Source organism: Sus scrofa, chromosome 13 (assembly GCF_000003025.6).
Source record: "Sus scrofa isolate TJ Tabasco breed Duroc chromosome 13, Sscrofa11.1, whole genome shotgun sequence".
Classification (NCBI taxonomy): Eukaryota; Metazoa; Chordata; class Mammalia; order Artiodactyla; family Suidae; genus Sus; species Sus scrofa.
In genome coordinates this window covers 199,950,597-199,975,815 of record NC_010455.5, presented here as the reverse complement: position 1 = coordinate 199,975,815, position 25,219 = coordinate 199,950,597, and the positions used below count along the sequence as shown (strand labels likewise).

The window sequence follows — 25,219 nt, the reverse complement described above, 5'->3', positions numbered from 1 at the left end:
TGTTGCTATGCCTGTGGTGTAGGCAGCAGCTGTAGCTCTGATTCAATCCCTAGCCTGGGAGGTTCCATATGCCACCGGTGTGGCCTTAAAAAAAAAAAAAATTACACACAGAAACCAAAGACAGAGCTTGGTGAGCAATGGAAACTATAAGATCATCTAGATTCCTGAGCAGATGACATTTATATTTGGGGGTGAGGAGAGGCATGTGGAGTGACTGAATAAAATAGCTTCATTCAGTAAAGTTTAGATTTTATGGCCATGATGAAAACTATTTCCTGTAGGAGAAAAGTTAAACTCTCTGGTCCCTAACAGTCTTTCCTGCTTCTCCACTGAAAAATTAAATGTGTTTCCCATAATGTAAGGTCTTTAGCAACATGACAAATTGCCACAGCAAACAGCTGAGCTACCGTCATGCTAGCCAAGGCTCGCTAGAGGACATGTGTAATCAACTTCCCTTTATTTGAGCTAGCCGAAATGGACTTTTTCCTTCTTGCCTTTAAAAGTACTTTGGCTAGGAGTTCCTGTTGTGGCACAGTAGAGACGAATCCGACTAGTATCCATGAGGATTCGGGTTTCATCCCTGGCCTTGCAGAGTGAATTAAGGATCTGGGGTTGCAGTGAGCTGTGGTGTAGGTCACAGATGCGGCTCAGATCCCACATTGCTGTGGCTGTGGTTTAGGCTGGCAGCTACACCTCCAATTCAACCCTTAGCCTGGGAACCTCCATATTCCCTGGGTGTGGCCTTAAAAAGCAAATAATAATAATAATAATAATCATAAAAGTACTTTGACCAAAAGAAGGATTATGAATAGCTTAGATACTTGACAAGCAAGCTGGCATTTTAAAAAAGTTGTTTGTGCTTCTGGTTATGGACAAGATAGAGTAAGTACATTACATATTATTTCTCAACAAGGCAAAAAATCTTGAATGAAATACATAAGCCAACCATCAGAAAACAGGTGCAGGAAAGGCAGCAGGACTGGGTAGGAGCCTTGGGACTTAAGGAAGGACCTGGAAGTGAGTACTCTGGGGTTTTTAAATTTTAAATTTTATCCCAGCCTAGGCAAACTGAAAAGAATGTAACCTGGAATGCCAAAAGTCTCAACTTGAATGAGAAAAGATACCCCAAAGACACCAATGCAGAGATAACAGAGAGGTAGGAATTATTGGAAAAGGATTTTAAATCTATCTAAAAATACTCCCATAACCAAGTATGGACACTTGAAACAAATAAGAAATAGTAAGTGTCAGCAAAGAAACAGAAGATACAAAGAAAAGCCAAACAAATTTTAGAACGAAAAAACAGAATCACCAAGATAGAAAAACTTACTCATGAGTTCAAGCAGAATAGAAATGACAGTGGGAGATGAAAATTAAATACGGAATCAATAGTAATTATTCAAATTGGACAAAGGAGAGAGAAAAGATTGGGGGAAAAAAAAAAACAAAACAAAAAACAGACGTTCCTGTTGTGGTGTAGCGGAAACAAATCTGACTAGTATCCATGAGGATGTGGGTTTGCTCCCTGGCCTTGATCAGTAGGTCAGGGATCTGGCATTGCAGCAAGCTGTGATGTAGTTTGCAGACTTGGCTTAGATCCTACATTGCTGTGGCTGTGTTGTAGGCTAGCAACTGTAGCTCTGATGTGACCCCTAGCCTGGGAACCTCCATATGCCGAGGGTGTGGCCCTAAAAAGAAAAGAAAAAAAGAATCTCATAGACTAGTGGGACAACAAAAGGTCTAGCATTTGTGCATTGGAGTCCCAGAAGGAGAGTGAAAAAGATTACAGGTTGGAAAAATATTTGAAAAAATAACGACTGAAAATTTTCCAAATCTGGTGAAAGATGTACATCTACAAATACAAGAAGCTGAGTGAACTATAATAAGGATAAAACCAAAGAAATCACATTTGGTCATGTAATCAAACTTCTGAAAATTAAAAACAGAAAAGAATTTTGATAGCAGTCAGAGGGAAATGATACATTACCTAAAAGGGACAATAATTTTAATGATAGCAGATTTCTCAAATCACAGTCAGAAAGAAGTGGCTATTGTTCAAGTGCCAAAAGAAAAGAACTTCAACCCAGAGTTGTTCTATTTCCAATGAAATTATCCTTCCAGAATGAAGATTTTGGGAGAAAGCCATGACTAAACCAAAATAAGACAAATGAAGGTAGGAAAAAAAGTCTTCATGAAGGAAAACTAAGAAAACTTGTAGCGGAATTCCCACCGTGGCACAGTGGGTTAAAAATCTGACTGCAGCAGCCTGGGTCCTTGCAGAGGTATGGGTACAATCCTCGGCCCAGGGGCAGCTGGCTAAAGAATCCAGCATTGCCCCAACTGTGGCATAGGTCACAGCTATGTCACAGATTCACTTCCTGGCCCGGGAATTTCCATTTGTTGCGGGGGTGAGTACAAAATTGAAAAACAAAAAACCCCCCCAAAACTTGTTGCCAACAGATCTGCACTAAAAAAGGCTAAATGATGTTCATCAGACAGAAAAGAAATAATGGTGGGAAACATGGAACATCAGGAACGACTAGAAAGCAACAGAAAAGGTAAATAAAGGAGTAAAAATAATATTCTTTCCTCTTGAGTATTTAACTTATGTTGAACAGTGAAAGCAAAAAGTATTTTTTGCTTGTGGTTGCAGAGTATAAAGGTAGCATTTCAGACAACTATATCACATTGGAGAGAAGCATCCCAAACGGTAATAAATGTTGATACCAGTAGACCACAGTAAATATGTATATTTTATGTTTACTATAATACCTAAAGCAACCACTACAAAAAACTATATATAAAAAATATATATATATAGGTGTTCCTGCTGTGGTACAACAGGATCAGTAGCATCTCTGCAGCACCAGGACCTGGCTTTGATTCTTGGGCCCGCACAGTGGGTTAAAGGGACCCATTATTGCTGCAGCTGTGAGGAAGGCTGCAACTGCGGCTTGGATCTGTTCCCTGGCCTGGGAACCCCATATTCCTCAGGGCTGCAAAAAAAAAAAAGATACACCCCAAAACCGCTTCAAATAAATCAAAATGGAATGCTGAAAAAATATTCAAGAAACCTCAGGAAAAGGGAAACAGGAATAAAAAACAAGGAACAAACAGAAAATAAACCCTGACATCGATGATTAGCCAATGATATTAAGGGTAAATTGTCTAAACATGCCCATTAAAAGAGAGAGAGATTTGGTTGAATGGATTAAAGGAACGACTCAATTATACACTGTCTTACACAAAACTCACCTCGAATATAACGATATAAGTAGGTTAAAGGTAAAAGGATGGAAAAAGATACACCATGCAACCATTTTCAGAAACCTGGGGTGGCACTATTAACACAAGACAGAACAGACTTGGGAGCAGAGGGAAGGGCCAGGGTCAAAGGGGGCCATTACACAGCGCTAAGGCCCATTCGACCAGAAGATACGACATTCCTGAGCTCCTGCTGTGATGCGGTGGGTTAGGAATTCGACTGCTGTGGAGGCACGGGTTCCATCCTTGACCTGAAGTTCCACCATATGGAAATTCCATATGGAGTGGGTGTGGCCATAAACAACAGAGGTATAAAATACATGAAGTAAGAATTTCCAGAACCTAACGGAGAATGAGTGTGGATAACTAGAGTGGAACTTCAACTTCCCTATCCCAACGGACAGAACTCCCAGGAAAACAGTAAGGACACAGAACTGAGCAACGCCGTAACCAAAGGATCTAATCAATTCCTGTAGGACACGCCACTCAACAGCAGACTACACCTCATTAAGTGCTCTTAGGAGTTCATCTATTTTGAAACAGAAAGGATCAAAAAAAAGTAGTTTGTACACAATCGGGCATCTCTCATGTTGATGCTTCAAATAAAAGCTAAATTCATGGCAGTTTCCGTTATAGCTCAGTGGCTTATGAACCCAACTAGTATTTTCGAGGATACCGATTCCATCCCTGGCCTCACGCAGTGGGTTAAGGATCCGGTGTTGCCGTGAGCTGTACTGTATGTAGGTTGCAGACCTGGCTCACACCTGCTGTTGCTATAGGCTGGCAGCTGCAGCTCTGATTTGACTCCTAGCCTGGGAACGTTCATATGCCTCAGGTGAGGTCCTAAAAAGCAAAAAATAAAAATAAAAAGCTAAATTCAGGAGACTATTCTTCTGCTAAGATGACGTATTTTAGAATCTGTAATATTCCTTTCTTAGCTCAGTGATAAACCTTATGGGCTTAAGGAGTCTTTGCGAGCAGAGAGCTGGAGAAAGCCGTGAGCCAGAATCCCTGCACCACTGTGAAGGCTGTGGAGCCTTGTTTGGGCTGGCTGCTTAATCCTGCTGACCCTGCTCCCCATCTGTGAAACTCGCCTGCTTCAGAGGGCACCTACACAAACCACAGCCCATCACTGGGAGACAGAGGGTTCAGATTTCAGTCCAGGTTTTGCCAGTTAGTGGCCACGCAACTTTATGTGGGTGCTAATCTCTCTGAGCCTCAGTATCCTGATGCAAAAGTGGAGCTAATACAGGATGAGGAGGAAGACTTAAAACATGGGAAGTGGACCTGGAATGAGCCACACTCTTCAGCTTAAAGGGAATAGACTGTTGCCTCTAGATCTTGCTGCTTCCCTCTACAGGGGCTTTTTGGGGGGGGGGGTGATGCCTGTCCTCCTTTCATCTACATAAACAGCATTTTATTTTTATTTTTTGCCTTTTTGGCTGCACCTGCAGCATGTGGAAGCTCCTGGGCCAGGGAGTGAACCTGAGCCATAGCAGTGACAATGCCAGATCCTCAATCTGATGAGCCACAAGAGAACCACCCTCCCTTAAAAAAAAAAAAAAAAAGTTGCTTTAAGCTTATGCACAGCTTTTGAGATCAATGTAAAATTTATGTCACTATGAGCCAAGATGTGCAGAGCTGCTCAGCTCCTCACCCCATGCACCCCCTCGAGTGCTGTCAATGACAGGAAAGTGTCTGAGAGGGTGTCTCAGAGGACAAATGCCAGATGTTCCCATTCCAGCCTCTTCTGATTAGGCCTGAATTATTTACCAGGTGGTGCAACTTAGAACCTTCTGGATGCATCTGCTCCTTTGACTGGGGTGCCACTGCTCCATGGGGTCAGTCAGTATCCCAGCACCATCAGAGGATGCTCTGAATTCCATCACCCCAGGACCTCATGGAGGCTGGGCCTAATACCAGTCCTGGGGACAATGACAGCAGAGAGGCAAGTGCTTTGGAAATTGTCGGTTAATAAAAAATGAAAGGGGGTAAATATGTTTACTTTTTCAAATATGTAGTATTTTTAGAGAAACATTCCCTGAGCTATTTATCCAAAGTGGAGGGGTTTATTTGGAGAAATTCCTCCTCCCCAAGGGCCCTAAGCCATCTCCTATCTAAAGTCACCATTGTGCTGAATTTCTTTTATATGGATATAGAAATACATATTATGTAAATATAAACACAGGAGCTCCTGTTGTGGCGCAGTGGAAACCTACGACTAGGAACCATGAGGTTTCCGGTTCAATCCCTGACCTGGCTCAGTGGGTTAGGGATCCGACATTGCTGTGAGCTGTGGTGTAGGGTGCAAAAGAGGCTCAGATCGGATGTTGCTGTGGCTGTGGTGTAGACCAGCAGCTGTAGCCCTGATTGGACCCCTGGCCTGGAAAACTCCATATGTCACGGGTGCAGCTCTAAAAATCAAAATACACACACACACACACACACACACACACACACAAAATGTATATAATACTATGTTGTTGCTACCTCCCTCTCAGAGCCATGATTTCTCAGAATTATTGGATGTCTGAGTCCTGCCATGGTCAAAGTCTCCACATCACTGTTTGAGAAATGCTGTTGCCTGTTCTCTTTTTGTTCTGCATACCTAACACTGTCTCTTGAGCCCCACAGGCCTCAGCCTGGATTTTAGGGGAGTGTGTGACGGGAGATGAGGGAGAGAAGGGGCAAGTGTTTGTCCCCAGACTGAGAGGGCACTGAAAGGACGGCACGCTACATGGCTCACCAGGCTCTCCTCCTGGACCTAATGCAGCCCTTCAGGCCACTGTCTGACGGCCTTTTGCATAAGGCACCATCACGGATGCTGCACGTGAACTAGAAGAAGTGTGGTTCCTGTTGTTCTGCCTCCCCTCCAAATTCTGTAAAGATGCAACCAAGCTCAGTTTTTTGTTTTTGTTTTTGTTTTTTGCTTTTTAGGGCTGCACCTGCGGCATATGGAGGTTCCCAAACTAGGGGACTAATCGGAGCTACAGCTGCCAGCCTATGCCACAGCCATAGCAACGCCAGATCCGAGCCAGGGCTGCCACCTACACCACAGCTCACGACAACGCAGGATCCTTAACCCACTGAGCAAGACCAGGGATCGAACATGCATCTTCATGGATACTAGTCAGATTCATTTCCACTGAGCCACGATAGGAACTCCCAAAGTTCAGCTTTGGCTCTGCACTGAGCCGTGGTCTTTGGAGGGCTGCCATCACCTTTCCTGGCATTTGGGGTCACGCTCGGATCTAATCAGCCTCCTGTCAGTAACTTGAGAAAGGACCTGTCCACACCTGAATATCTGCTTTCACACATCTCATTTCATACTTCCTAGCTAGTCAACACATTATGCCACAGACATCTTATAGGCTTTACATGCTGACATCACGTCAGCTGAAATATAACAGTATTTTATTATCACAAATCTGCAATATTGTCATAGTTGACATTGTGAAAGCTGTTACTGTTTTGACCTAAAACAAGTAAGACCTTTCAAAGAGTTAATCAAGTAGGGAGATGGGCTAAGAATCAGTACTGACATTTAGAGTCATCAGGATACATTAAGAAGAGCACAGGGGGAGTTCCGTTCATGGCTCAGTGGTTAACGAACCCAACTAGCAACCATGAGGACTTGGGGTCGATCCCTGGCCTCGCTCGGTGGGTTAAGGATCTGGCATTGCCATGAGCTGTGGTGTAGGTCGCAGACGCGGCTCGGATCCTGCGTTGCTGTGGCTGTGCCACAGGCCGGGAGCTGTAGCTCTGATTCTACCCCAGCCTGAGAACGTCCATATGCCTTGGGTGTGGCCCTAAAATAAAAAAAAGAAGAGCACACAGGAAGTTCCCTGGTGGTCTCAGTGGTTAGGATTCAGCACTTTCTCTGCTGAGGCCCAGGTTTAATTCCTGGTCTGGACTCCAACTCCCTCCCCCACCCCCGCAAAAAAAAAAAAAAAAAAAAAAAACCATAGAAAAAAGAAGAGCACACGCTTTGTGAGCTGACAGACATTTATAAGAAAAAATTTTAAGAGGGCAGAGTAAGAGATTCATATCAGAATTCTATGGGGAAACAACCTGAACGCCCTTCTACTGGTGAACTGGTAAACAAGTCGCAGAATGGAATCCTATAAATAAATTGCAATAAAGAGGAATAAGCTATTTATTGGTAAATACAATAGAATGGATGACTCCCTAATACATTACGTGAGTCAAAGAAGCCAGACTCAAAGGCTACACACTGTCTAATCTCATTTACAGGACATTCTGGAAAAGAACTAGAAGAACAGAGCAAATTAGTGGTGGACTGGGTCGGGGAAAGGAGGAGATGACCTCTGAAGGGCACGAGGGGACTTTCGGGGTGATGGAAACGTTCTGTGCTTTGACTCAGGTGGTGGTTATGTGACCATGTGTGTTCGTCAAAATTCACAGAACTGTATAGACAGAAGTGTGACTTTCACCATATGTAAATTGCACCTTAATAAATCTGAGTCCCCCAAAAGGATTTATGCCATAATTTTAATGTTTGTAAAACTGTTTGTTACTCTAGTCTTCATGATATTTAATATGATTTTTTTTTTTTTTTGGTCTTTTTTTTTGTACTTGCAGCATATGGAGGTCGCCAGCCTAGGGGTTGAATTGGAGCTACAGCTGCCGGCCTACACCACAGCTACAGCAATGAGGGATCCCAGCCACACCTGTGACCTACACCACAGCTTATGGCAATGTGGGATCCTTAACCCACTGGGCAAGGCCAGGGATCGAACCTGCAACATCGTGGATACTAGTCAGGTTCTTAATCCACTGAGCCACAACAGGAACTCCTTTCATAGGATTCTCTAAAGATTTATCACATTCCATTTAAGCCACGAGTCTTTAGGAAAACACATTCTTACTTAAGAATTCTTTCAGGAGTTCCCATCGTGGCGCAGTGGGATGGGAGTTCCCACTACTAGGAGTTCCTGTCATGCTCAGTGGAAATGAATCTGACTAATATCCATGAGGATGCAGGTTCGATCCCTGGCCTCGTTCAGTGAGTTAAGGATCTGATGTGGCTGCAAGCTGCAGTGTATGTCACAGATGCAGCTTAGATCCGATGTTGCCATGGCCATGGTGTAGATTGCAGATTTGGCCCAGATCTGACATTGCTGTGGCTGTGGCCTCGGCCTACAGCTCCAGCTCCAATTTGACCCCCCACCTGGAAACTTCCATACATTGTAGGTACGGCTATAAAAAGAAAAAAACCCTGATTTTTAAAATAAAGTTTCAGGAGTTCTTTTGTGGCACAGTGGATTAAGGGTCCGGCATCGTCACTGCAGCCGTGTGGCTCGCTGCTGTGGCTGGAGTTCAGTCCCTGGCTTGGGAACTTCCATGTGTCACAGGTGCAGCCAAAAAAAGTACTAGATAAATTAAAGTTTCAGATGTACCAATATATTTCTAAAGCTCTTCTACAATCACTCCTGCCAAGCACTCATTTAACGTTCAAATCATTCTGCCAAAATGGGCTATGGGCCCCTCTGGTTGCCACCTCTTGGCACTCTGGGCCAGTCTGTGGGGCAGGGGGTGGAGGGGAGGTCAGGTGAGGTGGGGTGGGGTGGGGGTGGCCTTCTTACCTTGAATCAAAGGAAGGTAGAGGTGGTACTGGTCAAGCTCTCCACTGAAGACAGCAAAAGCCTGGCGCTTCAGCAGCATGGCCTTCTGCTCAAAACTTGAGAACAGTTTTAAAGAACTGCTCTGCATGTCTAGAATAAATACAGCAAATAAGTTCCATTGGTGAGAAAACTGCATTGAGAGGTAGGTGATCAGACATTCCTACTAGTGTTACTTCCTATCTTCCCTGGTGAAAGATCATGACCTTGGTTCAGCAAGAGTGTATGGTTATTATTCACATATTTATAAAAGTACTCATTGCTTTCATGATACTTAATGACAGGTATTTGAAGAGGCTGTGAGGTACAGGAAAGGACCCCTAACAGACTATGATCAACTTACCATTACTTTCAAAAGTATTTTCTCTACTATAAAACTGGGGAAAAGGTGGTTAGAGGCATTCTGATGAACACACTGAAACTAGGAAGTCCTGACATCACAGTTTGCGGCCAAGATGGCACCACAAAAGTTTTGAGCAAGGTCCTGAAATACGTGGTAAAGCTGATTGTGACCAAAAGGCATGGGTTCTGTAATGGGTGACTTTGTGTGCAAGGACCACAGAAGAACTTACTCATTAAATCTTTAAACATGGCTTTCTCGTGAGTCAGGAGATGGTCAATAATGGACTTCCAACTGGATATTAAAAAAAGCAAAGTTAATTAAATATGCAAAGGGTGACAGTCCGATTAAAGGAACACGTTCCTTTAAGATCTATTAAAAACTGCTTTCTGAAAAGTTAGTGAAACAGATTAAGAATTTGTTTTTGTTTTTGTTTTTTTCTTTTTAGGGCCACACCTGCCACATATGGAAGTTCCCAGGCTGGGGGTCAAACTGGAGCTGCAGCTGCCGGCCTACACCACAGCCACAGCAATGTGGGATCCGAGCCACATTTGTGACCTATACCACAGCTCACGGCAACGTGGGATCTTTAACCCACTGAGCCAGGCCAGGGATCAAACCAGAATCCTCATGGATGCTAGTCGGGTTCGTTGGGTTCGCCACACAGGAGAACTTCGGATGAAGAGTTTTTATGTAAGGAAAAACTATGCAAAAGCTTTCATTTAGGAGTTTCCATCATGGCTCATCGGAAATGAATCTGACTAGTAGCCATAAGGATGTGGGTTCAATCCCTAGCCTCAGTGGGTTAAGGATCCAGTGTTGCAGGTTGTAGATGTGGCTTGGATCTAGCATTGCTGTGGCTGGCAAATGTAGTTCCAATTCAACCCCTAGCCTGGGAACTTTCATACGCCTTGGATGTGGCCCTAAAAAGAAAAAAAAAAAAAAAGGCAAAGCCCTTAACATAGAGAATAATAAATAGTTTCCAGCTCACCATAAAAGAAAACACAAATTAGTCAAGGTGCTTTGGCTTTTGCAAGGGCTGTCCTTAAATATGTCCACATAGATGGCATCCATACACTTGTGTTGATGGAAATTAGTGGGGTTGCGGGGGGCAGGAAGACAAATACCTCTGTTTTTCAACGGGCTCCCCTGCCTCACAACAGGATTAACAGGGTGAAAGTTACAGGGGCTGGTGGCAGCAGAGCAAACTCTCAGGTCACAGGAAAAAGCTGACCAGTCTCCACCTCTATCCCTGCCATTAATAAAGTCATGGTCAGCCCCGCCAGGGGCAGAGTTGCAAGTGGTTTTGTTGACCTCCAAGAAAAAGGCACAGTAAGTACAGCTTGCAGCTTTAATTCCATGCATCTCTGCTGCCCTGCAGAGTCGAGCCGGCCACAAGGTCTCAGTGAGAGCTCCAGGAGTGGGAGTCGAGAAGTGGGATAAGGACACTGCAGTGTCACCCCTGTCCTCTTAATGTTGGTTAAGCATCTTATGATTACAAGATAAAGGAGCATTAGACCAAGTACCACTGGAACCCTATACTATGCTCTTTAGGAATTCCTCTATTAAAAAAAAAAAAGACATCTTTCTAGTTTTAAGACCTAATTCCTTTCCCAGGAATACACGGTAAACATGTGAGTGATGTCTTATGATCTGGGTGGAAGCTAGTTCTGTTCTCATTTCAGGAATGAGGATTAATTACATAAACCCGAACCCTTTTCCACTTGAAGAGTCCAGGCACATTTTTTATCAGGACAGCATTTCTTACTGCACACAAGAAGTGTCCATCTGAAAGAAGGCCGGGTCCAGGAATAATTCCAGGACTTCTTTTTTCCAGGCTCGTTTCGTGTAGGCATAACCACTCAGAGAACTCAGCAGCTGGGAGCCAGCCCGGAAGCTGGGGGTGTTGTAGGCGCTGGATGGGGTGGGAAGGGGAAAGGGTCGAGGTCAGAGATGGTGCCAGGACGCCCACTGAATGCACGTCCCCTGGGCTTCTTCCCACACATGGCGGGGTCATGGGACGGGGGTGGGGTCCGATGGAAGGAGCAAGCCTTACCTGTGATTGCGTAAGTAAGGAAAAACATAGTACAGCAGACGCGAGATCAGCGGCACTGCTTTCTCCTTCTCATCACTCCGATAAACCATGTCCAGGAGAGATGCCAGAACCTGAAAGAACAGGACCACCGGAGAAGAGACATCTCCTAAGTAAGAAGCAATATGAAATTTAGTCCTGGGGTATGTTAGAGCCTAAGAGAAAACTCCACAGGGCAGCCTGAGGCTCAGGCTGGCTCTAAGGCTCACCAGCGACGGTGCGACCCACGTTTCCTGGCACCTGAGCAGGACTGCCTTTGCAAAGACTCTTTCCGGAGGGATGATGAGCCTGAGGCCTGCTTACCTCTGCCAGGAGGGAGAGGGCCTGCACGCTGTACACCGAAGGGGCTGACGAGGACACCATCGCTGAAGCGGCCGTGGCAGCATCTGCGGACCCAAAGAGGCATCTGTTTTTTGATCGTGACGGACGGGTCACCACTGATGCCCCCAAAGCATCACATGAACTTGAGTCATGAGCCCCACCTTCCACACTGACTGTGTGGGTACGTCTAGGTTGGAGTCTTCTGCTAACATGTTCAATTTCAGCAACTAAGAATCTGGGTATTGTGACCAAACAAAGCAGCACCAGCTCACTTCTATTCTCATCATCCTTTTTGGAACTCCAACACCCCCTTGGGTGATGGTGGCATATGGAAGTCCCCAGGCTAGGGTGGAATTGGAGCTGCAGCTGAGGCCTAGGCCACAGCCATGGCAACATCAGATCCAAGCCGCCTCTGTGACCTACACTTAAGCTTTCAGAACTGCCAGATCCTTAACCTGCTGAGCCACAACAGGGACTCTTTTGATTTTTTTAAAAATAAAAATCAGGCAATTATTTTATTACAGTACTGCCTTGAGGTCAAGTTTAATAACCGCACAAAGGCCAGGCCCAATAACACTTGATTTGACACAGCTCAGCTGCACTGGTGGTGGACAAGCAGGTTATTTTATTTTTTGTCTTTTTAAGGCCGCACCTACAGCATATGGAAGTTCCCAGGCTAGGGGTCAAAACAGAGCTGTGGCTGCCAGCTTATGCCACAGCCACAGCAATGCCAGATCTGAGCCACATCTGTGACCTACACCACAGCTCACGGCAACACCGGATCCTTAACTCACTAAGGGAGGCCAGGGATTGAACCCACTACCTCATGGTTACTAGTTGGGTTTGTTACTGCTGTGCCATGGTGGGAACTCCCATACAAATACATTTTGATTAACTCCAGTTGGAAAACAAACCAAATAAAAGATACTCTTTGGTCCTCAGTACTACTTCCGTACTGACCTCTTGACAGCTAAGCTTCAGCAAGAGTTATCCACACCCACGGTCTCCCATTCTCTCCTCCACCTACGTCAATCCCGTCTCCCCACCCCCAGGTCACACCCGGTGAGCCTCTGTCCCGATCTCACTCTACTGCTCAGCAGCCTTTGGCTGGGTTCCTCTGCCCTCCTCCTTGAAACACTCTCTCCCAGAGTTTCCGTGACTTGATGTTCTTTTGGTTTTTCCTCCTACCCCAGTGACCTGTGCTGGCTCCTTCCCAGACATCTCAGGTTTAATACTTGCCGTTGCAAGCTCGATTTCTGTCTCCGAAATGTTCTTGCTTCAGTTTTCTCCACCTCAATTGTTTAAACCAACAAGAAAAGGCATCCTTGATTGCCTCCTTTTGGAAACAGCCACGTCCAACCCATCAGCACGTTCTGTCCACTCCACACGTGCACCAGCCCACCTTTCTCTATCGCCCCTGCCTCCAAGCTTACATCATCGCTTGCCCAGAGCACCGCAAAATCCTTTTAACTGAACTCCTGGTTTCTTTCCGGCAGCCAAATTGTTGTTTTCTAAAGACTCAGTAAGATCCTATCATTGCTTCAAACACTTAATGGCTTCCCGCAGCAAGTGGGCTGACGTCCAAGTTCTTAAGCCCGCTCTGTCTGCATCAAGCGCCACCAACTTCGGCCCCCGCTCGCTCCCTGACCTCAGATAACCATGGCATCAGGCTCCAGCCAAGCTGGTCTGCAGGTGTCTTGGTCTCTGCCCACCCCCACCTCAAAGACTCACCATCCCCTCTGGGCAGTGCCTTTCCAGGGCTTGGCAGAGCTGTCTTTCATGTCACAGCACAGCTGTCGCTTCCTCAGGGACATCTTCTGCAACATCTCAAGTGGCCCCCACCCCACTCCCATTAATTAAAAAAACCCTTTTATTTTGGAATAATTTGGAATTTCCAGGAGAGTTGAAAGATACCATTGTTCATTTAGGTTTTCGTTTTTTTTTTTTTTTTTTTTAAATGGCCGCACTTGAGGCACATGGAAGTTCCCAGGGATTGAAGACTGAATCTGTGCTGCAGCTGCTGACCTAGGACGCAGTTGCAGGTACACTGGATCCTTTAACCCACTGTGCTGGGCGGGGGATCAAACCTGCACCTCCACAGCAACTGGAGTTGCTGCAGCTGGATTCTTAACCTACTGCACCATGGTGGGAACTCCTGTTAATTTGCTTTTGACTATCACCTTCTGTGCCACTCCCCGGAGAGCAGAGGCCCTGCTCATGCTGCTTGCTACTGTAGCACCAGCATCTAGAACAAAGTGTGTGGCACATGCCAGACACAAATATACATGGGAGAGCAAATGCATGTCCACTGCAGGCACAAAAACTCTAGGTGGAGAAAAACATATCATTCAAATGATATGAAAAACAGAAAAACAGTCTCATTCGGTTTCATGCTTTATATGGCTAGTGTACATGTTTAATTTGTTCAAGACTTAAACAAAATGTAGTTATATCCAAAGACTTCTTTGGTACTCTATAATTTGCTAATTAAGTCTTTTTGAGTGAATGCCCTTGTGGCACATCAGGTTAAGGATCTAGCATTGTCAGTGCAGCGACTTGGGTCACTGCTGGGGTGTGGGTTCAATCCCTGGCCCAGAAACTTCCACATGCTTTGGGTGCAGCCAAGAAGAAAAAAAAGGTCTCGCCGAGAAGCCGCCAAATCAAATTACCTCCAGCTTTAGAACTCTCTGGTTTCTTTTTTTCCCCTTTGTATGGCTGCATCTGCAGCATATGGAAATTCCTGAGCTAGGGGTGGAACTGGAGCTGCAGATGAGGCCTACGCCACAGCCCCACAGCCATACTGGATCGTAGCCGTATCTGTAACCTACGCTGCAGCTGTGGTAACACCAGATCCTTAACCTGCTGAGCCACAATGGGAACTTCTACAATTTCTTTTTTTAAGTAAAAATCAGGCAATTATATTACTACAGTACTGCCCTGAGGTAAAAATTAATTATTGCACAAAAGCCAGGCCCAATAATGCCTGACTTGACAAAGCTTGGCTGCACTGGTGGCGGACAAGCAGTTTCATCCATCCATCAGTACCTATGACAGAGACAACTGAGGGCAAATCAGCCAGGGAGAGGGACAAGCTCTCTTTCCCTGGAACCACAACTGTAACCATAGACACAGCTGGAGAAAGCATAACTGTTGGTTTAAGTTAGCAAATGATAGTATCCTAGTTATAAGATCTTCACTAGAGAGTAAAATATAATCCTTTTTCTTTTTTTTTTTTTTTTTGGCTGAGCCTGCAGCATGCAGAAGTTCCCAGGCCAGGGATCAAACCCCCACTGCTGCAGTGATAATGCCAGATCCTTAACCCACTGCATCACAAGGCAACTTTTAATTCCTTTCAAAATGTAAACCACAAAACCAGGTACCAAGCAGATGGCTGAAGTAATGGGTGAGGGAACTGCAGTTTGTCCATCCAACACCATGCTTCCTCCTCCTGGGAGGAGAAGCCCTTCTTGGGTGGGAGCCTGTTTCTCATGGCTTCAGTGCACCAGCCCTTTCCCATTGCCTCTGGGTCAGTCATAGGCCCAAGAAGAGCCAATCAGAATCTTATTGCATGACATCTGATGAAGCTCATCTGAACACCTGGTTCCTGCCATGCCTGAAACCAGATTTCAATGCAGTTTGTACTGGAGCCAAAAAGTTTCCTGCTGTTGTGTTTCTGTCTGCCTGAAATGGGTGTCTGTTACTTGTAAGAGAAAAGAGCTTAGACTTCTTGACAAGTCTTCCTCTGTATACTACAAACTACGAGCTCAGCTTTGTTTCCGCAGATGGAACTATAGCTAATGATGATGACATTTTGTGGTGGGGACTGTGCGATATAGTTCAGACTGAGAACTGATAGGTAATTTTTTTGCCCCTGTGTTCATAAAACGGAGACCAGGAGTTCCCTGGTGGTTTAATGGGTTAAGGTGTTACCGCTGTGGCTTGGGTCACTCCTGTGGCACAGATTTGATCTTTGGCCCAGGAACTTCTGCAGGTCATGGGCATGGCCAACACCCCCCCCACAAACAACCCCCCCAAAAAAAACCCACCAACTGAGAGCAAAACTGATTTTACCGTCCAGTGTTAAGCAGTGTTGGGCCTGCACGTACTTTCACATCCTTGTGTTAAATAATACTGAGAACTTGCAAAAATAATTACTTGCTCCAAGATATGCCTGATCCTAAAAGAAAAACTGAACCCACTAAAGTGGCTTACTTATCAAAACAAGCTGCGTGCTCATCAAGCTTCATTCTGGGCCCTTGCCTAGCACTGTGCCCACCGGTGCAAAGGTATTTTATCACTAACTCTGCCCAATCATGACCAGTGCCCTACCTTGAAAGATCTGCCACAAACAATTCAGCCAAGGCCCTACCACCCTATAAGCATCCTCCCCAAATCTTCCCTGTTGAGACACCCCTATGACTGCCAAGTTTCTCTCTCACTGCAGCAGGTCTAATAACCTGAGATTTGCTTGATGGATGGCTATGTCTGACAACTGACAAGCTACACTACTGCATTTAATCCAGACTCCTCAAGAGTGTCGAGCTGATCAATGGTCCTCCGAGTAAATAAATGCGTTTCCTTTGGGAGTCGCCCGACCATTTTCCTAGGAAGCTATAGCAGCAAGGCTGGGGTGTGCCTACTCTCTGGGACCTTCATGACGATGACAAGCCACAAGGATGGCTGAGGGGCAGGGGTGTGTTGGCCAGAAATGAAATACATCATCAAGTGCCTGACGACAGTTTGTTGGCTTCCTATGTCTTCTTTCCACAAAAAAGAAAAACACACATCCTTCTATTCTTGATCCCCCACAGATTTCTGTCACCGAGTCCAGGCAATTTATCTTGGCAAGTTACTTTCTTGGAGCCCAATCTAGGCTCAGTGAGGGCTTTACATGGTAGCGTGGGCCACTCCGGACCCTTCCACTGGAATCCCACTGTTCATCACATATACAACTTATGCTGTAAGAAGTAAGACCAGTTTACTTTTTTTTTTGGTCTTTTTGTCTTTTCTATGCCTGTGGCATATGGAGGTTCCCAGGCTAGGGGTCAAATAGGAGCTGCAGCAGCCAGTCTATGCCACAGCCACAGCAACGCAGGATTCAAGCCATGTCTGCGACCTACACCACAGCTCACGGCAATGCCGGATCCTTCACCCACTGAGTGAGCCAGGGATTGAACCTGCAACCTCATGGTTCCTCGTTGGATTTGTTTCTGCTGTGCCATGATGGGAATTCCAGACTAATTTACTTTTAAGGCAAAACTAGACCTACCAGGTTGCAGTGGGCATTACCTTCTGACCTGTCGATACCTACCGTGTAAATCTTCCTCGGCATCAGATTCTTCTAGTGAGATCTGAGGCTGGGCCTTCACTTCCAGGTTTCTGCTTAGCCAGCTGGTTTGTTCTAAGGAAGAACCAGCAATGTTCCCAACCGCGTCTATAATTTTTTGAGTGACTTCCTAAGAGTAATTGAGAGAAAGAGGAAAGAAAGTTAGTTAAGGAAAAGAACCTCGAGTGCCTAAAATAGCACCATCCGCTAGAACTATAATGCAAGCCACTGCTGTGAACCATATAGGTAATATCAAGTTTTCTAGGAGCCACGTTAACAGAAGAAACAAGTTCATAACGTTAACTCAATATATCCAAAATATTATCAACATATAATCAATATAAAAATTACTAGTGAGACTCTGCATTATTTTTGGCATTAAGTCTTTGAAATACAATGTATACTTTATACCTAACAGCACATTTGATGCAGACAAGCCACATCTCAAGGGCACAAAAGCCACAGGTGGCTCACGTGGCCAACGTGGGCAAAAGAGAGACATAGGAAGTCACAGCTGCCCGCTGCATTTGGCGGATTCGATTTCTGATTTCTTTTTTTTTATCTTTTTGCCTTTTCTAGGGCAACTCCCACGGCATATGGAGGTTCCCAGGCTAGGGGTCTAATCGGAGCTGTAGCCTCTGGCCTACACCTAGGCCAGAGCCACAGCAATGTGGGATCTGAGCCGTGTCTGCGACCTACACCACAGCTCACAGCAATGCTGGATCTTTAACCCACTGAGCAAGGCCAGGGACCCAACCCGCGACCTCATGGTTCCTAGTCGGATTCGTTAACCACTGCGCCACAAAGGAAACTCCTTGATTTCTGATTTCTTTAGGACCACAGGTTCTTGCTAGAAATACGCTTTTTGATAATACAACAAGAGGAGTTCCCTGGAGGCTCTGCAGGTTAAGGATCTGGTATTGTTACCGCCGTGGCTCTGGTTACTGCTGTGGGGCGGGTTTGACCCTGGCTCGGGAACTTCTACAGGCCATGGGCGTGGCCAAAAAAATACAACGAGAAATAAAACTGAATGAATTAAATTGCCTCAGTGAGGGTGAGGGAGGAGTCATCGAATTAGGAGTCCAATTGGGAAAGAATTTGGTGAAGTAGCTGGGACAGAAGTGGAAACGCTGAGTGGCTATCATCAATCGCCGGCTGACAGGGGCTGAAAGTCCTTGTCATCTGAGATGTGAACAACCCCGACTTCCACCCTGAGCCCAGCAGCTCAGGCTTCATGAAGCAACAGCACATCTGCCTGCTGGCGACAAGGAGGGTGCAGCAGTGGGAACTGCCCACCGTGAGCCTCGGGGGTGCATGATAGCAGCAAGGGAGACCAAGAAAGGGGGTGGAGGCCCTAGAGGAGCTCCTGTTTCAAGTGCAGTGAGTGGCTGGAGAAGAAGTTAGGGCACCTGGAAACAGCGGGAAGGAGTCCATGTCAGGGGGCTGGGACACCATGGCGTGGAAGAGCGAGCTGCACCTGCTGCGGTAGAGCCTGTGGCCAAAGCTCAGCCCAGCTGGACTGAAGAGAGGCAACAGGCCATGGGAGGTGGTGGGCTCACCAGGCTGGTGTGGGAAGTGCCGCCCAAGGCTGGGGTGCAGCATCTGCACTGAGAGGATGCTTTCTTCCCAAAGGAGTCCAGTGCCAAACGCAGAACTCTGGTGGTCTGGCATTGGGAACTGGCCAGACCTTTTCCAGACACCAGGGATCACAACCTTTAGCAGTAATATCACCAAAGCCATCAACTACCTGTCCCAGTTTAAAGACTGACTCAAGGAGTTCCTGTCATGGCTCAGTGGTAAACAAATCCAACTAGGAACCATGAGGTTGCGGGTTTGATCCCTGGCCTCGCTCAGTGCGTTAAGGATCCAGTGTTACTGTGCGCTGTGAGGCAGGCTGCAGACGTGGCTCGGATCCTGCGTTGCTGTGACTCTGGCGTAGGCTGGCGGCTATAGCTCCGATTAGATCCCTAGCCTGGGAACCTCCATATGCCGTGGGAGCGGCCCTAGAAGAGATGAAAAATAAATAAATAAATAAAAAATAAAGACTGACTCAAAAAGCTCCTCAGCGATTATAATGGCTGTACAACAGTGATTTTCCTACAACCCCGTCATCACTTCTATTGTGTACCTGGCATTCTACTCCAAGGAGATTTTCCTGCTCCTATGGGTGAGCTTTACTTCCATTTTTCAGGGTTTTTGAAATTTCCTATGAATACATATCTGGCTTAAGAGGGGGGAGGAGGTTCTAGGGAAAGGAATCCATGTCAAAAGATAGATTTATGGTTCTAATTAGGCTGAAGAGTGAGCTCTGTGCTCATCTGTGTGCGGGAGGGAGGGAGGTACCTTGTAAACTCCACGGTCGACCGCCCAAGGTTAACACGACCTTCATCAGAAGGCCCTGTCAAGCCCTCAAAGACCATAGCAGAGGAAGTCAGATGTGGGAACAAACTTGAAGCTAAGACCTGACTCTGCCCGATGTTTACCATCTCCAGGGAGAGCCCCTAGGGTGGACGACACTCCTGGGCAGTCACAATCTGCTCAACGTGCCCACACACCTGCAGGTCTCTTTGGTCCTTCTTGCTCTCCAGGTTGGGTGTTCTCGTTACAAAGTCGTTCAGCATGCTGTTGAGAGACAACCAGCTTCAGACTGAGAAGGCGGCAGAAATAGACCTATGTTCCCGCAGAAAAACATGGTGACCTGAGTGCCGTGACACAATACCTGAGAAGCAGAAAATATCCAGGGGGAGCGAGATTCAACTGCACAGACTCCTTCAACACGCCCAGTAGCGAAGGGAAGTTCTCTTGCAAGGCTGTCACTGGGAGCCTTTAAAAAAAAAAAAAAAAAAAAAAAAAAAAGGAAAGAAAAAATATCCAACCATGAACAGGTCAAAACAAGATGTTTAATTATAAGCACATTTTGGATCCAGGCAGTTGGAAAGCACAGGGAAAAAGGCCTGTCTGCCTGACTTGTTTGTTCCTTTTCAAATTATAGTACAGGAGTTCTGGCTATGGCTCAACGGGATGGGCAGCATCTCTGGAGCGCTAGGATGCAGGTTCAATTCCCGGCCCACCACAGTGGGTTAAGGATCCGGTGCCACCTGACCTGCGGCATATTTTGCAGCTGCGGCTCAGATCTGTTTTCTGGCTCAGGAACTCTCTATGCCGTGGGCTAAATAAACTAAAATAAAATTACAATACACACAAGCTAAATGTTGGTATTCTGGCAAGAACATGGAGTCTGGTGACCTGAAACCCTGCTGCTGACAGGCCAGCGGCTCCTGATTTCCTTGTCTATAAAGTAAAAGCCATGTACTAGAGGGCTGACCTCCCTGATTCTAACATTCGGCCTCCCTAAGGTCGTTGGTCACAAAGAGTCAGCCATCAGAAGGTCAAGGAGAATGACATCAGGGGTCACCTAGCAGGGGGCTGATCTTTAGAGGCGCTCAGGTCAGGCCTCATGGGCAACAATGGGAGACTGCTGCAGCCCCAGGGTTCCAGGTTCAAGTCCTGGTGACTGACTGACTGCCTCCTGAGTGACCTGGACTGAGTGACCTGGGCAGGGCCTCCTCCGTAAAAGAAGGACGCAGCTCCCGAGGGGGCTGGGAAAGACCAGGTGTGGCTCAGACCACTGTAGCAGGTGCTCGCTGTTTAACACAGACTAGTTACCAGAAGGGATGTGACTAGCTCATCTCTAACTCCTGGAGGAAAGAAGTACAATGATGCTGGAGGGGCGGGGAGAGGTAAACAGCTCTTCTGAACTCAATCCCACGCCCAGTGGCTTCCGGGACTATGACCCTCAATCTACCTTCCTGCAAGCTCGGGAGCTGGAATAACCACAGAAGGTGAACTTGTTCACCAGGAAGCCTGAAATTGGTTGTCACATTTTCATACAGTGAAACTCCTGAGATATGTGAGGCTGTGAGGCTTCCTTGAGGCGGGGTTCAAACTCCCTCCACCCTCATCACTGCAGCGGAGAAGGCCTCCACAGTGAAGGGTCTGGAAGCTGCACCTGGGATGTGTCATCAGCGCTGCCCCAGGCCCAGCAAAGCTTCCTTTCTGCCAGGGAGAAATGCCTGGGGCACCCACTTCAACGTGGCCTGTAGCTGAGACCACTGCATGCGGCTGGATATTCAGCTCAGTAAACCTGAGCAGAAGCCACTGAGCAAAGAGCATGGTAAAGCACTGAGAACAGTGCCAAAAATAAAAGAGGTCTTTAAAACCCACCCCCGACTTTTTTTGTTTGTTTGTTTTTTTGGTATGAGTTTAATGCAAACTGTTTCTTCTAAAGTTTACCAGGCGTCCCATAAAGCTAGTGTTTGACCTACAGCACGCAGACCTTAAAATGTCAGATTTGATCGCTGCAAGAAGAAAAGTAAGATTAGTATTATTGCCATGCCTGGAGAGGAAATGGGGGCACCATTAAGATACTTTCTGAACTATGGCTCTCCAGAAATCAAGAAATAGAGTTGGGGAGGAGGCTAAATTAAGAATTTGGGATTAACGCATACACACTACTATCTATAAAACAGATAAAAAACAAGGACCTACTGTATCACACAGGTAAGTATATTCAATATCTTGTAATTGCCTATAACAGAAAAGAATCTGAAAAATTACATAGATGTATTTATATCACTTTGCTACAACCTGGAAACTAACACAACATTGTAAATCCACTATACTTCAATTTAACAAAAAAGAAAAAGCAGAAATCCAATCAGAGCAATTATTTATAATCAACGCAACAGCACCTATTAACTGAGAAATGCCTTTGAGGGGCTGCCTCACCTTTGGATGAAAGCATAGCAAAACTGCAACACAGGGACATCCACGAGGGGCGATTTCTGAAAATTAAAGCAAAACCAATCACTCCAAGTTGGTTGGAAATGAGGCCAAAAAAGAATTCAAATGCAGAAAGGAAATCAGATTCCATATTTTAATACAGCAAGTTTTCAGCCAAAGAGCGTTTCAAATACAATAACCGACGTGAAACACCTCCCAAGTGGAACAAATGTATGCATGAGGTCCCAAACCTCTGGTGGCCTCTCCTCAGACGCCCAGGACATGCCCTTTATGTTTACCTACTTCCCATTCCAGGCTTTCAACACGCATTTAGGGCGAATTTGGCATCATACCTGAACCTCCCCAAACACAAAGTTGGCGGTCAAAGGTCAAAGTTGACCCTCAGGGGTGCATGTGACGAGCTACAGACAAGAGGCCACGTCCTAATCCTTAACTCCAGGATTCCCTCCAACTCAGCCCCGACAACTTCTCTAAACCTCAAATGGCCTCAGTGACTCAGAAGCAGGTTTCCGAAACATATTTTTTCCCCCTCCTTACTTTAAGAGGCTCTTCATAGAAGTTACAGAAGTTGAGCCAATCAACCAAATTAACCACAAAGTGTCACTGTGTTAGGTGAAAAGCCAAAATCCAGTCAGCCAGACGACTCTAGGGTTTGTCTGGGTTTTTAGTCCAGGAGTTTTGGATATTTGTAGAAATTCAAGTGGCATGAAGGAACAAACCCTAACAGTGCCTGATCTGTGTACAAAGCTGTCAGCAGGGCCAGCTCCGCTGTGGCTGCAGCCAGAACCAGCAGTGTGGAAGGTCAATTTCCTGTCACCTAGACCTGCTTAGACTTGTAAATGCAAACCCACCCAGGACTGATGGCCCCTCCACCTGGTTCCCCTCTGCAGAGTTCATTGCTTTAACATTTGCATTAGAGTCAAAGGCAACAAGACTCCCAGGCATCTGGGGGGAGGGGGTGGGGGGGGACCAGACATCCAACAGATGTCCTGAAGTTACCTAGGTCCATTTTACATCTCGTTTTTTTTTTTAAACTTCTTAGGGCCACACCCGTGGCATATGGAGGTTCCCAGGCTAGGGGTCGAATAGGAACTGCAGCTGCTGGCCTATGCCACAGCAACGCCAGATCCGAGCCGTGTCTGTGACCTACAACACGGGTCATGGCAACTCCACAGATCCTTAACCCACTTAGCGAGGCCAGCGATCGAACCTGAAACCTCATGGTTCCTAGTCGGATTTGTTTCCGCTGTGCCACAACGGGAACTCCGAGAATTTCATTGCTTTTTAAGGCCAGATAATATTCCACTGCATGTATATACCTCGTTTTGCTTATCCATTCATTTGCTAATGGATACTTGTTTCTATCTTTTGGCTACTGTGATTAATGCTGTAATGAACTCTGGTGTACAATACCTGTTTGAGCAAAACTAGTTCTTTTTGAAATAATCACTCTGTCCGCTACACCATTAATTTTCATTTAGGGAATTATTTTGATATTTCCCCTAATTGTTTAATTTTAAATTACCTTCGAGAAGGCAATTATTTCAAGGTCCTAACAAATCCCTGGTTTCTATCAAGTTAATTAAGAACACGATAGCTCCCACACTTTCAATGAAGAGATCTGCTTTGGTAAAAACAAAAATCTCTCAGGCACAAAACGATAAACTGAGGCATTCCCATCATGGCGCGGCAGAAACGAATCCGCCTAGGAACCACCAGGTTTCGGGTTTGATCCCTGGCCTCACTCTGGGGGTTAAAGATCCAGCATTGCCTTGAGCTGTAGTGTAAGTCACAGACACGGCTCAGATCCCGCATTGCTGTGGCTCTGGTGTAGGTCGGCGGCTACAGCTCCAATTCGACCCCCAGCCTGGGAACATCCACATGCCACGGTCGCAACCCTAATAAGCAAACAAAACAAAACAAAACAAAAACAAACAAAAAAAACCTATAAACTGAGGCAGGAGACAGATGGGCTGCAGGACAGATGTTTACAACTAGCCGCCGGTTTATACTTCAAGATAGCAGGAACAACAGGAGCAAGGCAAACAACTAGAGTTTGTCTTCTGTGGACACTTTAACCCATGGTAATGGCAGGAGCAGAGCGAGGCTAAGCCCTGATTGGGCCAAAGATCAAGAGGTCACATACTTCCTATCCTTGGGGTCAGGGAGACCCTAACTCCACATGCACAGAAAGACCTCTCTGGGTCAGAAAGGGAGGGGCTGCCAGGCCATAATAAGTCCAGCTAAGCTTCCCACAAGGCCCAGCTTTGGAATCCATCTATGCCAAAAGATGCACACGCCTATCAGGGAGGGCCCTGGGTCCAGTCAGGTGTGAGAAATTAAACAAGATAATTGACCAAAGGAAAACAAAGGCCCAGAAGAACAGCCCCATGTAAGTGGTTCAAATCACCTCTGTGGTGCCCTCCTCTTTCAGGAGGGCTTCCACACCCACACTCCTCTTTTGGGTGTGCATGAGGGCTTTGCTTCCGCCCTAGATAAACAAACCACTTCAGCTGTGCTCTCCCACATGTGTTACTGTGTTTCTAATACGAAACTCTGTATCTGTTTTTACAACTGGCGCCTTCTTGAACATCCTTGCTTTCAGCTGGGCGAGAACCAGGCCAATTCTGCTTTTAGCTTCTGGCTAGTCTAGGGGCTAGGATTCTTATTCCTGAGTAGAAAATTAAAATCTCGCTTCAAGCCATCACTCACGGCTGTCTCTCCGAAATCAAAACCACACAGCTTGTTCTATTTTAAAACCATCGTGCATGAATGAAAACGTGTCTGTGCAACACAGCCCGCCGACTGCTGCACAGAAACTGAACAGAAAAACTACAAGAGTGAGTGAGAGTTCCTGTTGTGGCTCAGCAGTAAGGAACCTGACTGGTACCCATGAGGATTTCGGTTCGATCCCTGGCCTCACTCAGTGGGTTAAGGATCTGGCATTGCCATGAGCTGCGGTGTAGGCTGGCAGCTGCAGCTCCAATTCGATCCCTAGCCTGAGAATTTCCATATGCTAAGGGTGGGGCCCCCCCGGGTGGGGCCCCCCCAAAGACAGGAAAAAAAAGCCCTACAGGAGCTTTGTGGTTCCGTGACATAACCTACAAATGCCACTGTTTTCCCTGCAGCCAGACAAAACTTCTTTCTCAGAATGTGCAGTGTGAGCTAAGTCCTCTGAAGTGTATTTTGTACCTTTATAAAAGTTATGCAAATTTATAACTTGTTTATAAGTTATGCAGATTTATAACTTACCTGTTTACTGGTCAGGCCCCTCTGAGCCCTCTTCTCGACCAGGCCTCAACCTTGATCTATAAGGTTGTACCTTTAGCACAAACGAGTCCGTACACCACACACACTGAGAGACCTGGACAAACACTAGCATGGGTCTGTGCAGCTCAAGGCCGTGTCCCTAAGGGGAATGACCTCAACCC

General features: G+C 46.1%; 1 protein-coding gene across 1 annotated transcript in view; it reads right to left on the bottom strand.

The window, feature by feature from the left end:
* DOPEY2 (dopey family member 2) overlaps window positions 1-25,219 on the bottom strand; it is a 134,463-nt gene that overhangs the window by 6,669 nt on the left and 102,575 nt on the right. The window contains 9 exon segments of the mRNA XM_003132763.4: window positions 8,871-8,999; window positions 9,479-9,540; window positions 11,015-11,161; window positions 11,303-11,412; window positions 11,642-11,724; window positions 16,971-17,115; window positions 19,541-19,607; window positions 19,705-19,809; window positions 21,774-21,829. Of these exon segments, the coding sequence (XP_003132811.2) occupies window positions 8,871-8,999; window positions 9,479-9,540; window positions 11,015-11,161; window positions 11,303-11,412; window positions 11,642-11,724; window positions 16,971-17,115; window positions 19,541-19,607; window positions 19,705-19,809; window positions 21,774-21,829 (904 nt within the window).